At 56.7% G+C, this 16482-nt stretch overlaps 2 protein-coding genes across 2 annotated transcripts in view; one reads left to right on the forward strand and one right to left on the reverse strand.

Annotated features, from left to right (window-relative positions):
• PIK3CD (phosphatidylinositol-4,5-bisphosphate 3-kinase catalytic subunit delta) overlaps positions 1–3923 on the forward strand; it is a 51020-nt gene extending 47097 nt beyond the window's left edge. The window contains exons 18-24 of the mRNA XM_040645755.1: positions 74–186; positions 307–385; positions 950–1117; positions 1721–1844; positions 1973–2118; positions 2227–2359; positions 3021–3923. Coding sequence (XP_040501689.1) covers positions 74–186; positions 307–385; positions 950–1117; positions 1721–1844; positions 1973–2118; positions 2227–2359; positions 3021–3158 — 901 coding nt within the window. The 3' untranslated portion in view covers positions 3159–3923. The remainder of the gene's footprint in view (positions 1–73; positions 187–306; positions 386–949; positions 1118–1720; positions 1845–1972; positions 2119–2226; positions 2360–3020) is intronic.
• A 907-nt stretch (positions 3924–4830) lies between these two features.
• CLSTN1 (calsyntenin 1) overlaps positions 4831–16482 on the reverse strand; it is an 80637-nt gene continuing 68985 nt past the window's right edge. Inside the window, exons 11-20 of the mRNA XM_040645538.1 lie at positions 15962–16124; positions 12947–13003; positions 11628–11785; positions 10383–10531; positions 9937–10163; positions 9055–9225; positions 8532–8677; positions 7372–7507; positions 6870–7054; positions 4831–6409 (exon numbers count right to left, since the gene is read on the reverse strand). Of these exons, the coding sequence (XP_040501472.1) occupies positions 6212–6409; positions 6870–7054; positions 7372–7507; positions 8532–8677; positions 9055–9225; positions 9937–10163; positions 10383–10531; positions 11628–11785; positions 12947–13003; positions 15962–16124 (1590 nt within the window). The 3' untranslated portion in view covers positions 4831–6211. The remainder of the gene's footprint in view (positions 6410–6869; positions 7055–7371; positions 7508–8531; positions 8678–9054; positions 9226–9936; positions 10164–10382; positions 10532–11627; positions 11786–12946; positions 13004–15961; positions 16125–16482) is intronic.

Here is a 16482-nt window from a genome sequence, read left to right on the forward strand (position 1 = left end):
CCCCCCCGGGTCCCCCCCCCCCCCGCCGGAGGCCCCGCAGAGCGGCCCCCGCTGACGGCTGTGCGGCCCGCAGTGTGGAGCAGTGCACCTTCATGGACTCCAAGATGAAGCCCTTGTGGCTCGTGTACAGCAGCGAGGAGGCGGGCAGCGACGGCAGCGTGGGCATCATCTTTAAGAACGGGGACGGTGAGCGGGCGGGGCCCCCCCCACGTGCCCTCGGGAGATGGGGAGGGCGGGGGCCTGGGCCAGGCGGGGCGCGGAGAGCCCACCCGCAGCTCGTGCTTTTCCTTCCGCGGCGCTGCCCAGACCTCCGCCAGGACATGCTGACTCTGCAGATGATCCAGCTCATGGACGTTCTGTGGAAGCAGGAGGGACTGGACCTGAGGTGAGAGGCCCTCCTGTCATCCGTTCGCGCTCGCGGCACGCCTAGGACCCTGTGCCCTGGAGGAGTCCTCTGTCAAAGCCAACACTGCCGCCTCCGAGCGGAAAGGGGTTGTTCTAAGAGGAGCGGAGACCAGTCTAAAATTAGGGCCGAGGGGGGCGATGGGGCCACAGAGTGAGGGAGGGGAAGGCCAGGCCTGGCGCTCAGCGTCTGTCTCGCTCCATTGTTTCCTTTGCCCCACGCATCCCTGGCCTCCTGCCCCATCTCGGGAAGCGGTGGCATCTTCTTCCAGGCCACCTGGATTTCTCTCTGAGCAAACATGAGCTCGGCCAAAGTGCCGCCGTTCCTTCTGCGCGTCCTGGGTGCTGGTGCTGACCTGTCCAAGGAGCCTTCCCCCGGCGTTCTGGGCGTCAGGGACTCCTCGCCAGCACCTCTCCTCCCTTGCGGCATCTCCTGGGGCTGTTTTGGCTCTCTTGGGCTCGTCTGGGTGGGGTGGGCTGTCAAGCCGCCCCAGGGACAGCCCATGACCTCAGCGTTTCCCTGCCCCTCCTCCCCCACCCTGGCTAGGATGACCCCCTACGGCTGCCTCTCCACCGGGGACCGCACTGGCCTCATCGAGGTGGTGCTTCACTCAGACACCATCGCCAACATCCAGTTGAACAAAAGCAACATGGCGGCCACAGCTGCCTTCAACAAGGATGCCCTGCTCAACTGGCTCAAGTCCAAGAACCCTGGGTAGGTTCTGGGCTCTGGGGACAGACACCCTCTCCTTTCCAAGAGTGCCATTTAGGAGTCAAAGGGGAGGGGCAGGGCCCGTGACAGTCTCCATGGCTTCCTGGCTCAGCCGAGGACCAGGTCTGCTCTTTGGGGGTGGGTCGGGTCTCCATTCCACCAGGTGTCCGTGAACCGTGTTGCCCCGTGCTGACCACTCTCAGCTTAGGGACGTAAAACCACCACCAGTGAGTCTGGGCTCACCAATCTGCAGTTTGAGCTGCTGAGCAGAGTGGTTCTTTGGAATCACTCATGCAGCTGTTCGTAGCTAGTTTCTTGACCGGCCTGGCTGGGCCCCCGGCACGTGTCTCTCCGTGGCCTCCCCTCCGTGAGTAGACCGGCCTTGGCTTCCTTCCCTGGCAACGGGTTAGGTTCGAGAGCTGCCACGTGTGTTAAGGTCCAGGCTGTGGGATGAATCCAACACCGCTTCCTCCCTGTCCCGTCGGTCCAAGCAAGTCATAAGGCAGATTCAAGGGGAGGGGACACAGACCCCACCTCTTGGTAGAAGTTGCTGGGAAATGGCGTGGTCACGGTTTCGAATCCCCCTTCCCACCAACACATACACAGGGAGGCCTTGGATCGAGCCATCGAGGAGTTTACCCTCTCCTGTGCTGGCTACTGTGTGGCCACTTACGTGCTGGGCATCGGAGACCGGCACAGCGACAACATCATGATCCGCGAGAACGGGCAGGTAGGGGCAGAGCGCGCTGCCACGCAGACGTGCCCATCGCCCTCCAGGCTTCCTCTCCCCACCCCCCGCACCCCCTTCCCCGACCGGGGCACTTTCCTCTCTGACCGCTTCAACTTCCCTCTTCTTAGCTCTTCCACATTGATTTCGGCCACTTTCTGGGCAATTTCAAGACCAAGTTTGGAATCAACCGTGAGCGAGTCCCGTTCATCCTCACGTATGACTTTGTGCACGTGATCCAGCAGGGGAAAACGAATAACAGTGAGAAATTTGAAAGGTGAGGGTGCTGGAGGGTCCCAGGCCGGGGTGGGGGCAGGTCTTGTAGGGAGAGGCCGGGGCTGTGGGCGGACCCAGAGCCCCGCCTCCCCCCGCCTCACCCCTGCAGGTTCCGGGGTTACTGTGAGCGAGCCTACACCATCCTGAGGCGCCACGGGCTGCTCTTTCTCCACCTCTTCGCCCTGATGCGGGCCGCCGGCCTGCCTGAGCTCAGCTGCTCCAAAGACATCCAGTATCTCAAGGTAAATGCCAGGGTAGGGCCCTGCCAGGCACACCTGGTAGCCCCCAAGTCCCCGAGGCCTGCCCCTGAGCACGGTGGACCCCACAGGGCACTCCCGGTGTTCAGTCCTCATGCCCCCCGGGACCCAGCCGCGGGGTCTGGGGGCGTCAGCCTGGTTCCTCGCTGATGTGTCGGCCCCCCCCCCCGCCCCCTCGGCTGACCCTCTCGTCCCCACGGGCTGCAGTGGTTCCACTCGGACAACAGGGCTGAATTAGATATATTCCCTCTTCGTTTAAAAATGCTTTTCCCTCCATGTCTTTTCAGTGTGGGAGAAGCTGGGGGGTCAGGTCAGCCACGAGCCCCTCCTTGGTGCCCGGTTCATGCAGAACGAAGCTGCCCCCTCCTCCCCTCCCCCTGGAGTTAGTTTCCAGTGCAGAAGGCGAGGCCACCTGTGCACCCCTGGGCTTCTGGGGTGGAGTCGGCATCTTGCCTGAGGGTGGGTCAGGAGGCCCGTCTGGGTTTGGGATCAGAACAGAGAGCTTTTCCCAGGGGAGATGTTGGTGGCTGTCTCCAGATTCCCTTCCTGCAATTCTTTCAGGAGGAAATTTACAATATTGGGGGGGGAGGGTTGTCCCCTCCCCGGGGTTGGGGTTGAGCTCAGTGCTTTGATGGCTTTGCCTCAGGACTCTCTGGCGTTGGGAAAGACGGAGGAGGAGGCCCTAAAGCACTTCCGAGTGAAGTTCAACGAAGCCCTCCGGGAGAGCTGGAAGACCAAAGTGAACTGGCTGGCCCACAATGTGTCCAAAGATAACAGGCAATAGCAGCCCTCGAACCGCCGTCTCGGGAACGGGCACCAGGCTCCCCCGCTGTCCGTTGGGGCCGGAGAGCCTGCCCGGCCCCCCTCGGGCAAGAACGTACACAACTGCCTTTTGTTTACACTGGTTATTTATTTATGACTTGAAATGGTTCAGGAGCTAAACAGCCATAAATGGAAATGCATCCTTTGTGCAGGGGAGGGGCCCCATCCTCCAGCACCCCCCCCCATCCGAGCCCCGGGCTCTGATGAGGAGATACTGTGAGTCGGGCACTTCCGAGGCTGCATTGTGCTAAGGACTGTAACCAGAGTCTTCCAGCTGGTGAATCAGGCCCCAGCAAAGACTGCTCTCCTCGCCGCCAGGAAGCCTGCCTTTTTCCTGGGCTCCTGCCGGGCTGCACGGAGCTTGGCAGCTGGCGGTCACCCTGGTGCCTGCCGTGCAGACAGGGCGCCACGACTCCGTCCCCCCCTCCACCTTTGTGCTCTCCACTGACTGAGCGCTGGGCAGCTCCCAGAGGAAGCCTGGGTACCCTCTAGATTCAGGGATGCTTGCTTTCCACTTTTAAAGTGACTCTTGGGTACGGGAATCCTCTCATCTCTCTGCTGTAAAGCGATTTTGTTTTGCGGGTAAGAAAGAAAATAGCCAGACTACTCATTGAACCTCAATGGCTCAGAATGGCCTCAGCCCCATAAAGTATAATATATGCTGGTCCTCAAGACATTAAAAAGATTTGAGCTTGATTGAGCTCAACTATGGATCAAGGCAAATGCAGGTCAGAGTACTCGTGCAATTATGTGTCTCCTGCCTCGTGAAGCAGGTTTTGAGGACGGGACTTGATCTCCAGAACTCTCCCCTTTAACCTGCTGTGAGCAATCAGGTATCAGAAATATGGGGTTGGTCTGTGATGGAATGTTTTTCTCTGGCTTGAAGCAGTTCAGGCTTCGCCTTCGGTGGACCTGAAGAGCTCTAGAAATGCCAGGTTCCTGGGCCCCTCCCGGCCATGTGAAACTAACTCTGGAGAGGGAGCTAGGAATCTGGGCTTCTCGAAGCCCACGGGTGAGCCTCATGTGTTAGCAGCCGCCTTGGGCCCCACCCAGCTCCACTACTGGTCTCTCTAAGGCCTTGCAAGTCCTGGGAGGGCCAGGAATGGCTGCCCTCTGGACAGGTGCATGGCTTTAAAAAAAAAAAGGACCCAGGTGCCGACCTTCTTTGGTTCATTAGAGGTGCAGTCCGTAAGCAGGGAGTGCCGCCCCCAGAACACCACTGACCACACTCTTGTCCCTAACTAAGTGCTGAATTCATTCGCCCCACCTCGCCGGTTTGGAAATAGGAAAAGCCGAGTGTATGTCTCTACGTTATGTTATTTAAACGAGTCTGTCCTGGCGTTCTGGTTCGGGTACGTGGCCTGTGCGCCTGGTGAGAAAAGGTTTTTTGTTTTTTTGTTTTGTTTTTTGGGTTTTTTTAGTCTTTTAATGTTTCTGTATGGGGAAGTGAGTCCCACACAACCAGTGTGGGCTGAAGACGGGCACCCTGTGAAGGCTGGACGGAGAGGTAAAAGCATACTGAAAGAAATAAAAGCCTTTTTATGTCGTGTTCTCAGGTCAAAAACAAAAACAAAAAACAAACAAAGAAGATGCAGGATTAAAACCAACCCAGGACCAAACCTGACACAGTCCGCCACGGGTTAGAACCAGCTCTTTATTGTAGTGTATACACGCTCTGACCTCAGCAATATACACATCCGGGACGTGAGCCTCTATCATTGTCTACACGGAGCAGCTACAGTGACAGTACGTGGAGGACAGCCACACACGACGCAGGACAGCCGCAGTGTCCTCGAAACTAGCAGTTATGATCACAGAACAGGATTCAAAATGATTTTCCCCCAGTTTTAGAAATCTAAAATTTTACATGTAAATTAAAAACAAAGTGCCATAGGGGTTTTAGCTCAGGACTTGGCCTCTCCTTTTCCTTCCCCGCCTGGCCAAGCAGCAGGGCTCCCCACTCCTGGCGAGTGGGCTTACCTCTGGGGCTGTTGGGGGGAAAGCTAGCCCTTTGCCTTTGGGGCACAGGGCATCCTTGGAGTGCGTCTGTCCTTGGACGTTCTGAGTATGGACCACCCAGGCCTGTTCTCTCTCCACACCAAGTGGCCGGACGCTTTGCACCATGTGTACGCACACTCCCCGGCAGGGCAGCGGACATCTAGTAGTCTGAACCCAAGGCTGCACACGAGAGTCCAGCTTCCTGCGCAAGGAGCTGCCGGTCATCGGAGGAGTGTGTGCAAGAGGCCAGGGACCCCCGCACCCCCACCCCTCGGCCAGATCAGAAATGGGTAGAATCCCAAAGCAAAGGCCTGGCCGTTTCCAGCCTCCAGAGAGGGTCCCTGATCCGGTGCCCTCCCGCTGAGCAGTGCAGGGTGGGGGGCAGGGGGAGAGGTGCAGGTCCGTGGCCCTCTCACTGCCTGGCCACCTGCCGAGGTGGTGCACCCAGCAAGGCCCGAGCGGCCCCTCTCCTCTCCGGATGGGGGTGGGGCGGCAGCCCACGGGGTCTCTCCTGCACTGTGTCAAGCTTCACTTTGCATGCCAGTCCTGGGTCACGCTAGCACGGAGGACACGAGAAATCCCAATTTATTTACAAAATATTAAAAAGTCAGTTCGTCATCTACATATTAACTCCCATTCTGCCCTTTTATACATGCACTAGTTTGGAAAAAATAAAAACTTTAAAAAAAAAGAAAGAAAAAAGGATTACGAGGTGGGAGTGAGCAATTTTAACCCTTTGTCGACGAGTCTGGTCGTTGCAGCGTGTCTGGAGGTGCGAGGGGGCCGCGCAGCGCGGGCCGCGGACAGCGAGCGTCAGCTCGTCACATACTTCAGAGCGGTCTGGGTGGAGGGCGGGGGCCGCACACCAAGCGCAGGCGGACGCTCAGCGAGGGGGAGGGTCTGCAGACCTACTGGCCAGAATGACTTTGTACACCGTGGACCCTTGGGACTGGGAGGACAGATGACAGCAGAGTCTCCTGAAGCAGAAGGAGAGGGGTGGAGGCTGCGGCCCGGGGCTCAGTAGCTCAGGGTGGAGTCGTCCCACTCCAGCTGCTGCTGCCTGTTCACGTTCTGCTGGTCCCCGTGCTCCCCCTCCTCCTCCTCGCTGCTTTCGGACTCGGCGCTGGTGATGTCATCCTCCTCCTCCCCGTCCTCGCTCTCCTCTTCCTCTTCCTCCTCCTCCTCCTCCTCGCTGCTGTGCTGGTCCTCGTACGTCTGACGAAGAGACAGCACGTGAACCGAGGCCCTGGGCCCCGCCTCGGCACCCGAGCCGAGTGTCCACGGCTGCTCACCCCGTGGGAGCCGCAGAGGAAGGGAACTGCCCGCAGCACACTCCACATCGGGGGAGGGCTGGACCACGCCGGAAGTCACCTCATCCCTGACGGAAGGGACAACACAGCTCTGGTTGCTACCCACAGGGTCTGTCACATGGGGGGGAGCGTGTTTCTAAGCTGACAGGGCGGCGTGAGCTGGGATAAGGCCTCTCTGGGCCCTCAGTTTGCCCACCTGAGGAACGGGGACACCTGCACCTCACCGACTTGTCATGTGGATCACGTGATGTTTAAGCCACGTAAATGTGGACGTGCCACGGCCATGCGACTTCTCTGGGGCGCATGTCACTTTGGCCCTGGCCTGTAGTGGTTTTCAGGCGCAGGGGCCGCCTGTCGGCACCTACCTCCATGGGGTTTACGGTGATGGTCAAGGCAGAGTCGTCCCAATCCATCTCGTTCTCCTTCCCGGTGTCCTGGTCCCGCATGGTTCGCTGATGAGCAGCCCGGATCCGGAACACTCCCAGGATAATCATGAAGACCAGGAAGCTGACACACACCACGATCACCACCGTGGCAGTGCTGGGGACAACTGCAACCGAGGGGAGACGGGGCGGTGAGGCTGACGCCTGCCCCAGACGCGGTCATGCCCTCGAGCCCCCGCCCCCCCCCACGGCTGCTTCGTCTGACCCCGGAGAACAGGAAGACATGTGAGGAGAGTCTCAGCACAGGTTCTGAGCCCCAGGCTAGCCACTTCCTGCCCCGGTGGTGCTTTCGTCCCTCGCGGGTGGCACAGAATCACAGAGCCCGGCCAGCCGAGGCTGCTCGGACCGGGTGCTGGGCTCCCAGGACGACATACCCCCCGCACAGACCTGACCCAGATGACCCTGCTTCTGCCCACAGTCCTACCTGCGAACGGGTGGGGGCTGGCCAGGTTGTGACCCGAGAGGTCGACGAAGGCATGGTGCTCCGGGTGGACGAACTGGGGCTGCGCGGCCATGTGGCTGGCGTGCTCCATGGGGCTGGCCGCGTGGATGACGTTCACCTGCAGCACAGACACACACAGCGGCCTGAGCGCGGCCCGGGGGCGGGAGGGCGGTTCCCAAGCTCCCGGGACTAGCGCTACTCAGAAGGGGTCCCTGGACCAGCAATGCTGAGCGGATGAGAAGAGAACAGAAAAATCAAGGGTCAGCTCTTAGAAACCATCATAACTGCTTGATACTGTCATCCATCCCAGAAATAGAGCACTGTTCTAATAATTCCCTTTTACTGCATTCCATAAAAGAACCTGTCCACAAAAGAGTAGAAAAACCGCCACCACCGTCCTTCACTGCGGGTCATTCGAGAAGCACCAGCATAGCCCATTTCCCCGCTTTTCCCCAAAACCACAGCCACATGAAAGAGCACAAATCATAACCATTTATTTCCTTTCAAATCTGTTAGCCTTTGGCTCAGACAAAACTCTCATCGATTCTTCAGCACTGGGACTTCAGCATTCTGCTGCTCTGAGGTCACCGTGCAGACGTTCGACTGCTGAGAATAACTCTGGGCCCATTTCTCCAGACCACAGAAGCCCTGAGTGATGAAGGGGCTGCTGTCCAGGCCTGTGGAAGACCTCAGAGCGCGGTGAGCACCTTCTGACCACCGTGCCCTGAATTGCCACCATCGGGCTCGGCAGACAGCACAGCACCCCTCTCCCCCAGGCTGGCCCCGTGCCGGGACCCCTCTGCCCGGGCCGGCCCCGCACCGGGACCCATCTCCCCAGGCCAGCAGTCCGCCAAGAATCTTTGGTTCCCTGGGAATTGCTCTTTCTCAAGCAGTGTCAAATGACATTGGCTCTACTCATGAGGTATTAAGAGCCTCTAACTCTTGACCACCTCCTTCCAAAGGCCCCTCAGACGCCCATGAAAGGGGCACACCAGCTGCACCCCGGCCCACCCAAACCTGCAGCAGCTCCCGGGCTGGGACAGGCTAGCACGCCTGAGACGCACCCCAACAGTTGCCACATGAATGCTCTAAAAACAGTGTTTGCAAATATCAGGGCCGCAGGTGGGCACCCAATCACCCACCTCCACCTGGAACTCATTGCTGACATAGCGGCCATTCAGCTCCGAGCAGATGAGCTTGAACTTCCGGTCAAGCAGAGACTGGGTGTGCCAGTTCCGATAGCGCAGGAGACGCAGCACCTCCTCATAGCTGGCCATGGTGTCCACACCTGCAGGGAGAGGGGAGAAGACCGCCCGGTGGCTGGGGTCAAAGCCAGGGTCAGGGGAGGCCGGAGTCAGGCCCAGGGGCGGCTGGACCAAGTGGACACACACATGTTGGCTTTCTAGTTGTGGGGAGAAGTGCGAGTGTGCAGGCACGTCTGTTCCTCCCCAGGGGGTGGGGTGCCAACTCGTGCCTGACTTCCACCCCCTCGTACAGACAGGAGGCAGGGCAGTGTCTGTTCTTCCCTTCCTGCCAGGAGAAGGCGAGCAGCCCACGCTGAGCCTCTCCTCCGCCATCGCCTCCAGGACTCTCCTAGAGCTCAGAGAGGACAGGGGCAGGGCTGAGGCTCCCGCTCCGCCCCCCACCTGCACTGAGCCCGCTCACCTGTGAAGACCGTGCCCAGGTCCGAGGCGCTCACTGCAATGCCCTTCTGCTGCAGACGGGCCGCGTCCACCTCCAGGCTCTCCTGGGCCGGGTTCAGCTCGTCCCCGTCCACCATGACCTCACAGGTATCCAGGTCGTGCACGATTTCCTCAGATACCAGCGACTCTTGAACTGCGGAAACAGACCAAGCCCCAACTGCAGAGCCCCGGGAGGCCAGTCACACTGGGGAGCCTGCTGGCTGTCCCTGAGCTCACAGAGACCTTTCAAAGTCCAAAGACAGAAAGATAGGAAAGAATCTTTTTTTTTTTTCTTTTTTTAAAGATTTTATTTATTTGAGAGAGGCTGAAAGCGAGAGAGATCACAGAGTCGAGAGGGAGAGGCGGACTCCCGGCTGAGCAAGGAGCCCGATGCAGGCCTCCATCCCACGACCCTGGGATCACGACCCGAGCCTAAGGCAGATGCCTAATGGACTGAGCCACCCAGGCACCCCTAGGAGAGGCCCTTTTAAGAATCGGGGTGCCTTACGTGTCTGGGAGGACTGGCCCCCAGGCAGACCCAAGAATGCGGGGCCCCTGAGCAGCCAGCGGGAGCAGCATTGTTCCCTGCAGTCGGCCCCGGATCGTCTCGGCCTCCACGGGGCACCTCAGATCCGGACATCACACCGGAAAAGGAGGTAAGGACTCTCCAGGTGGGTGTCCAAAGAGCACGATGAGCTCTTGACCATGGGTCAGATCCCAGGAGTAGACCCAAGAATAACATTAAAACATCCAAATCTCTCAAAATCTCAGGGAAAAAGAATTCAGGAAGTAAGCAGCAGCTGTGGGGCGTCAGCCACCCGGGTTCGAGCCAAGGGGGCGACTAGCCCAGCCGAAGAGCTGTTACCTGTGGGGTCCTCGTCCCCTTCCCCCTCAGGCTCCACTTCTCTGGTGATGGTGCTGATGATCCGAAGCTCAGGGAAAAGGAAAACCCCTTCCGGGCTTTCAAATTCGGAAGCCGCTCGAGCGAAGTGGCGGACACCGCTCAGGCTGATCTTGGGCTCCTCGGGCTGCAGCACGATCACGCCGCTGTCCACCGGGGGCACGGAGACGCAGGAGGCCCCGTTAAAACACCTGCCAACAAGCGACGGGGAAGGCAAAGGTCAGGGCTTCGAGGAGCGGCTCTGCAGGCTACACGCGCCATGGCCCATGCATTCCTCAAGCCCCTGGGGGGACAGAGTGCCCAGTGCCATTCACGGACCCCGCCCACGCCCTCCAGTAAGTGACGGCTGCGGTGTCTTAAAAACCTAAACATACACGGTTTCTTCTCCAGAGTTAAAAATCAGCACATACTTGACCGTGCTGGTGATTCTGAGTCTTCGGATCCCCGGTGTGGGGAACTGCCGGGAGTTCAGGTAGGCGACGTGCTGCATGGCCTTATCCAGCTCCCCGATGTCGTCTCCCTCTAAGGTCAACGCCAACTGACTGGGGTTGGTATGGATCTGAAATCGGGCCAGAGGGGGACAGAAAAAGGGTTCGAACTGCAAGAAGCTAAAACCACACACACTCTGGCAAAGAGGGTCAGCTGGGGACCGGTCCGATCAGAGACCTCACAGAGCTGCAGCGACAAGACCCTCTTCTTCACGGGTCAACGCCCAAGGCGCAAATGTATCTGTGGTATAAGAAATACAGGGGCGCCCGGCGGGCTAAGTCGGTGCAGTGTGTGACTTGACTGTGGGACTGTCAGTTTGAGCCCCATGGTGGGTGCAGAGATTACTTAAAAACAAAATCTTAAAAAAAAAAAAAAGAAAAAAGAAAGAAATACATATATTTGGCCTCTGTCCCCAGTTTCTGGCACAGAGCCCCCCAAACCTTGGAAATATCGCGATAGGAGCCCCTTTTGTTACTCATCGTCAGCCCCTTCCAAGAACACCAGCATGGGTGCTAATGAGCAGACTCTGGGCCCTGACATGGTTCCAGGATGAAGCTGACTGACTGTCACAGAAACCAGGCGTGTGACTGTGGGGCTGGCACTTTCAGCCCCAACCCTGACCTCTGGCCAATGATTTAACCGGCTGTGCGTACCTAACAGAAGCTCCGGAGACCCCCCTGAAGGACAGGGCTTGGGAGCTTCCCGTGTGTCGGAGGGTGGCGCCTTATAATAAACCAGCAGTAGTAAGCAAAGTGCTTTCTGCAGATTTCTGAGTAGTTCAGTCAAATTACTGAGACCCAAAAGGGGGGAACAATGGAGGTCCCCAACTTTGTAGCCAAGCTGGACAGAAGTGTGGGTAACCCAGGGGCCCAGCACCTGCACACGGCATCTGTAGTGGGGGCAGCATGGTGGGACTGAGCCTCCCCTCCTGCAGGGTCCGTGCTAACTCCCGGCTGTCAGTGTCAGAAGTGAACTGAATTGTAGGACACCTGGCAGGTGTCTGGAGAGTTGGGGAACTGGTTGGTGGAAAACCACCCCCAACGTTTGGGGGCAGAGGTATTGTGAGTAAACATGGGTCAGGATCGATCACATATCAGTCCTTTGCCAGCAGCCCACACGCTCGTGCTCGAGGTCAGCAGCGTCGTGTGAGCAAATGCCAAGGTTACCTTCACGCCTCTGGCGCCGTCTTCAGAGAGCTGCAGGTCCAGCCCTTCTTTGCAGGTATACAGACAGTCGATCACCTTCTTGTCAGCGACTTTCCCAGAACGGACGGTCAGGCCGGCCAGGTTACCTCGGAAAAACTGGGTCATGTGCAGGTCACCACCTTAGGAACATGGGGAACAAAGCAGGCAGTTACTTGCACGGCCCGGGCCATCCTGCTTCGCTTCGCAGTGCAGTGTTACCGGTGGTGGCGGCTGGATGGAGGGACATGCGGGTTAGTTCGTACCACACCCTGTTAGCCTTGCAATCTACATGGAAGCGCAATGGAGAAATTAAGTCGTTTATGATCATGCATATGGCCTGGAGAAAAGAGGTGTTGGGGGTCCCTCACCCGAAGCCCAGAGATCCCATGAGAGTCCCCGCGCAACCGCCACTCCCTGGAAAGGGTGGCCGACGCTGCCCCCGTCCCCCTGGTGCACTGGTGACATTTTCCAGCACTGCCAGCCTCCTGGGTCGCTGCCTTCTTGACCAGCTGGCTCCTGCTCGGGCTGCTCTTTCCGACTGAGTGCACTCGGGGATACGTGCAAACTTGGGAATGAACCAATGGGGCCACGAAGATAAAAGGGACGCTTACTCCCCCAGCCTGCCCGTGAGAGGCCTTGCGTGGCTGCCGTCTGGTTGAGTCCCATCGTGCCCAGCCCCTACCACTGAGGATATCTGGGAACCGATGGTGTTATAAGGAAAATGGAGACCCAGAAAGTGGTTCTTGACGGGCCATAGCCAAGAGCCCAAAGCAGGTGAAACGGAACTTATTCTCGCAATGACGAAGGAGACCAATGTCCACAGCATGTCTGGTTCCTGATAAGGACGTCAGACACTGTGACCCATCACTGAGGACTGAGATTTCTAAGAAATATGTCTAAAATTTAGTACTGGTCAGGATAGAGTATCTAGTAATGAGTCTCTTCCTGTCTCGTGGCTCGGCCACAGGGGAACCAGGAGGTGGCCTCCCTGATGTGGCCTGTGAGATTTCGGCAGGGAGCCTCATGCAGGCGGATCAGGGTCAAATTTGATGGTCGGGGGAGAGTCCCATTAGCGCAGTGCATTAATGAGTCATTTGCCCTCACTTTCAACTGGGATCAGGTTGGGCAAAAAAAGGGTCAATTCCGTGAAGCGGTGGGGAGAGCATAATGCGAAAAGCAGCAGCTCAAGTGGTGTCTGGGACCAAAATGCAACTCGGGCATTTCATGCGAAATGTGGAATGAATTGATGTCTCGTCTTTAAATGAAACACAAGAGAAAACCGTAGGGAAAGATCCAGCAACCTGTAGAGGCCAGAGGCACAGGCTCGGTTTCATTGTCATTTTCAAATGCTGGATACTCTGCAGAAAAGCAAGACAAAGACAATAGAAAAGGACCAAGAGGTTAGGCTCTTCACATCGGAACTTGAAAATTAGTCTTGAAAAGCTACCGAATATAAAACACAAAGAGAAGAATTCCCGTCTTGGCCCCCTTGGGGACATGCCCCCCACACCCCAAGCTAGCTCGAACTCGATCACCTCTTCCTAGGAGCTGTCGTTACCATCCCACTGCTCTCTGCATTCCTCTTTTATCCCATCTTCGCACGTCTCCCTTGCCAAAACACAGGCCCAATTCAAAGTAAGCTGAGCAAAAGCACGTCCACGTCCACGGAACACCCGATCTCCTCGGCCTGTGCTACCAGGCGGGGCCTTCAAAGAGGCCGCTCACACAGACGGCAGAGGCAGCCAGATACACACACAACCACACCCCGGGCAAACAGCACTTGTCTCCCTAACAGGGACGACACTTGCAGAGACGAAATGGGACAGCACCAGTAAGCATCCAAAGCCTGGTATGTGTACAGTAAACATATAAAAATATGTATTTTTTGAGCTCAAAACAAGTTCACTTTGGTCTAGACTTCAACCCCTAAGTCACAGAGAAATGAAGGTTATTTTTATCCACTTTTTCCAAACTGAAAGGGAGAGTCCGGGGTTAAGGAACTCACCCAGAAACAGGTACTCAGTCATCGGTGGTGGGCCTGGGGCCTCTAACCACTGATCCCTCTCACGGGCCCCGGTCCGGTGTTCTGACATAAGGCCAGGCCAGGGAGGCCCATGCCCAGTGACTGAGCCCAGAACCTCCACTTTCCGGAGTGCACTCCACAGCCCACGGCATAGGCCCCCACAGCACCTGTGCCGCAGCAGCGTGGGGACATGCTGGGGACATGCTGGGACGCGCTGGGGACAGGCCCAGTGTGCGGGCCCCACGATGCCTCCAGAACACCATTAGGGATGACGTTTCGGCCGATGGGTGTGAGGCTGCTGCCTACAGCACGGGCCCTCCACCACGGATTTGTAAGGAAAGTGGGTTCAGATCTGCTGAAGGGAGGAAGGAGATCTTCCCCCGAGTAGCTACACTTTATAAACCGTGTGCTTGGTTTGGGAGCTTAAGTGGGTTTTTCTGGCTGAGGATCTTGAGAGGCTGAGGCAGAAAGAGATGAAGCTGATGGCCACTGAGTGACAGACGCTGTGGCCCAAACAGGCCCCGGGGGGCAGCCCAGAGCAAGGGCTTTACTTTGACCCAAGCAGCGAAGCTCTTGGGTTTGCATTCATATTTTTATTCTTATTTTTAAAACGACACAAATTATTGTTTAATCTGGGAAGCAACTCTGGACTAAAATGTTAAGACTTAGCAACTAAGGGGCACCTGGGTGGCTCAGCTGGTTAAGCATCTGCCTGCAGCTCAGGTCATGATCCCAGGGTTCTGGGATCGAGCCCCACATCAGGCTCCCTGCTCTGTGGGGAGTCTGCTTCTCCCTCTGCCCCTCCCCATGTTTGTACTCACACTATCACATAAATAAATAACAATTAAAAAAAAAAAAAAGACTTAGCACCTAAAACAATTCCCACTTCCCTGGTACTCTGTTCCTTGTTCCTTGGCCTCAAGTTCCACTTTCTCATAGATGAACTGTCCCCGAAATTAAATCCAGGAGTCAGCTAAAGAAGTTCACTCTAAAATGCTGTCTTAACCTTTTTAATTTAAAAGGATCTGCAGGAAAATGATGAAATTCAAATTCTCTGAAATTAAACCAACACTGTCGAGGCAATCAGGCTGTTTTATAAATGTCTCGCCGACCTCGAGGTACAATGTTTCCACAGGGAGGAAAAAATACTCAAAAGGTCTGTTTAGCAGGTACAGGCAGTGACGGCGACCCCGTCAAGTGTGAGGGTTCACGTGAGGCTGTGAACCTCGAGGGCGGACGGAGGGTCCCGTGAACTTGGGCAGGAAAGATGACATGCTTCCTTACGTGAACTTCTGAAGGTGAGCTTTTCCTTCGGGTACGAATGTCGCCGCAAGGCACAGTACCACTGGCTGTCACCGCTACTCTCCCAGCGGGCCGCGCTGCCGCATTTACAACGCCCGTCACTACCTTCAAACTACGGCAGTTATGAAACTTGCGGCCAGAGCTTGCTGTCCGCTTGTTAGAGAAGCAGCACAGGTGCTACCATTTCAAAACGCTGGGCTTCTAGTCCTTTGATAACTCTCTTTCCATTTAATTGCTTACCTTGGAAATCCTAGTATTTTGTTTCAAGATTAATAAAAAATTATCCTGAGAAGGGGTCCCCATCAGACCACAAGCTCTCCATGCACCGGCTTTAAGGGTTCAAATCCTGATGCCAAGATTAACCAGCGGAGTAACCCTGGGCTCTGAGCCTCAGTTTCTTCGGCTGTAAAATGGGGCTAAACTTCCCGTTAAGGATTAGTGAGAGAACGCATGTAAAGTAATCAGCTCGCGGCCTGCCAGTTAGAAAGTCCGAATAAGTGGTATTGTTGCTTCGGTGGTGGTTGTCACATCCCATCCCTGGTCTTGCAGCAGAGATGTCCTGGGAGTCCCCTCTAGCAGAGCTCCTGGCCGCTTCGCCAGCACTAAACGTTCTAGAAGTGTCCTTGGGTCAAAGGACACTTACAGTTCTGGGCCTGACATCAGCTGCCACCTCTTTGTTTTCAGAACTTTTCAATAAACAGCTTAGTTTATAAAACAATCCCTCCACCAACGGCACTCTCCCTCCATGTAACGCTCCCTCCCAGGTTCCCAAAGGGGGCTGGTTGCTTCAGTCGTATAATACACAGTTAGTGCCCACCCCAGCGTGGCACCCGCAGTGTCCCCAGAAAGGCCACGCCCAGGAGAAGGGACGAAAAGCGGAAGGACGGGAGGGTAAGGGGGTAAGACACTGAGATGAGCCTGCTTCCACCGCTAAGGCCACGAGGCAGGATTTAATTCCCGAGACTGGGGAGAGGGTGCCAATGACCGCTACCTTGCCAGCAGGCCCCAACCACGAGCTGAGTTTCAATCTTGGTTGGATGAAGCGGGTAATCCTCGGTCACAGAGAAGGGCTCGTGAGACACTCCGTCCACATAGAGGGTCGCACTTGGGAACTCCACATTGAGGACGTAGTGATGCCACTCTTCGTCACAGACCTACGAGGGGAGAAGCAGAGCCTGAGAGGTCTACCCTCTCACCCAGAAACAATGAGAGCCACACCACTGGATACGGACAGCAAGTCGCCCATAAGGAATAATGTCTTCTGAAAAAGGAAACCAATTTTAAAAAATCTAACAGCAAAATATATCTCACTCACTCAACCACAACTCGCCCCAAAGGGCCAAAGCAACATTATCCCCGCTCGGACGCTCCAGACCAGGGGGCAGTGCTCACTCATCATGTGACAGGGCCTCAGAATACGGAGCTGCCCAGTTCTCTTCTGCCAACGGTCTGACAGGGATTCTTGTACCGGCAGNNCCTCCCATCGAGCCAGCCTCGCCCGCCCACGGACCG

This window comes from Ursus maritimus, unplaced genomic scaffold (genome assembly GCF_017311325.1).
Source record: "Ursus maritimus isolate PB19 unplaced genomic scaffold, ASM1731132v1 scaffold_32, whole genome shotgun sequence".
Classification (NCBI taxonomy): domain Eukaryota; kingdom Metazoa; phylum Chordata; class Mammalia; order Carnivora; family Ursidae; genus Ursus; species Ursus maritimus.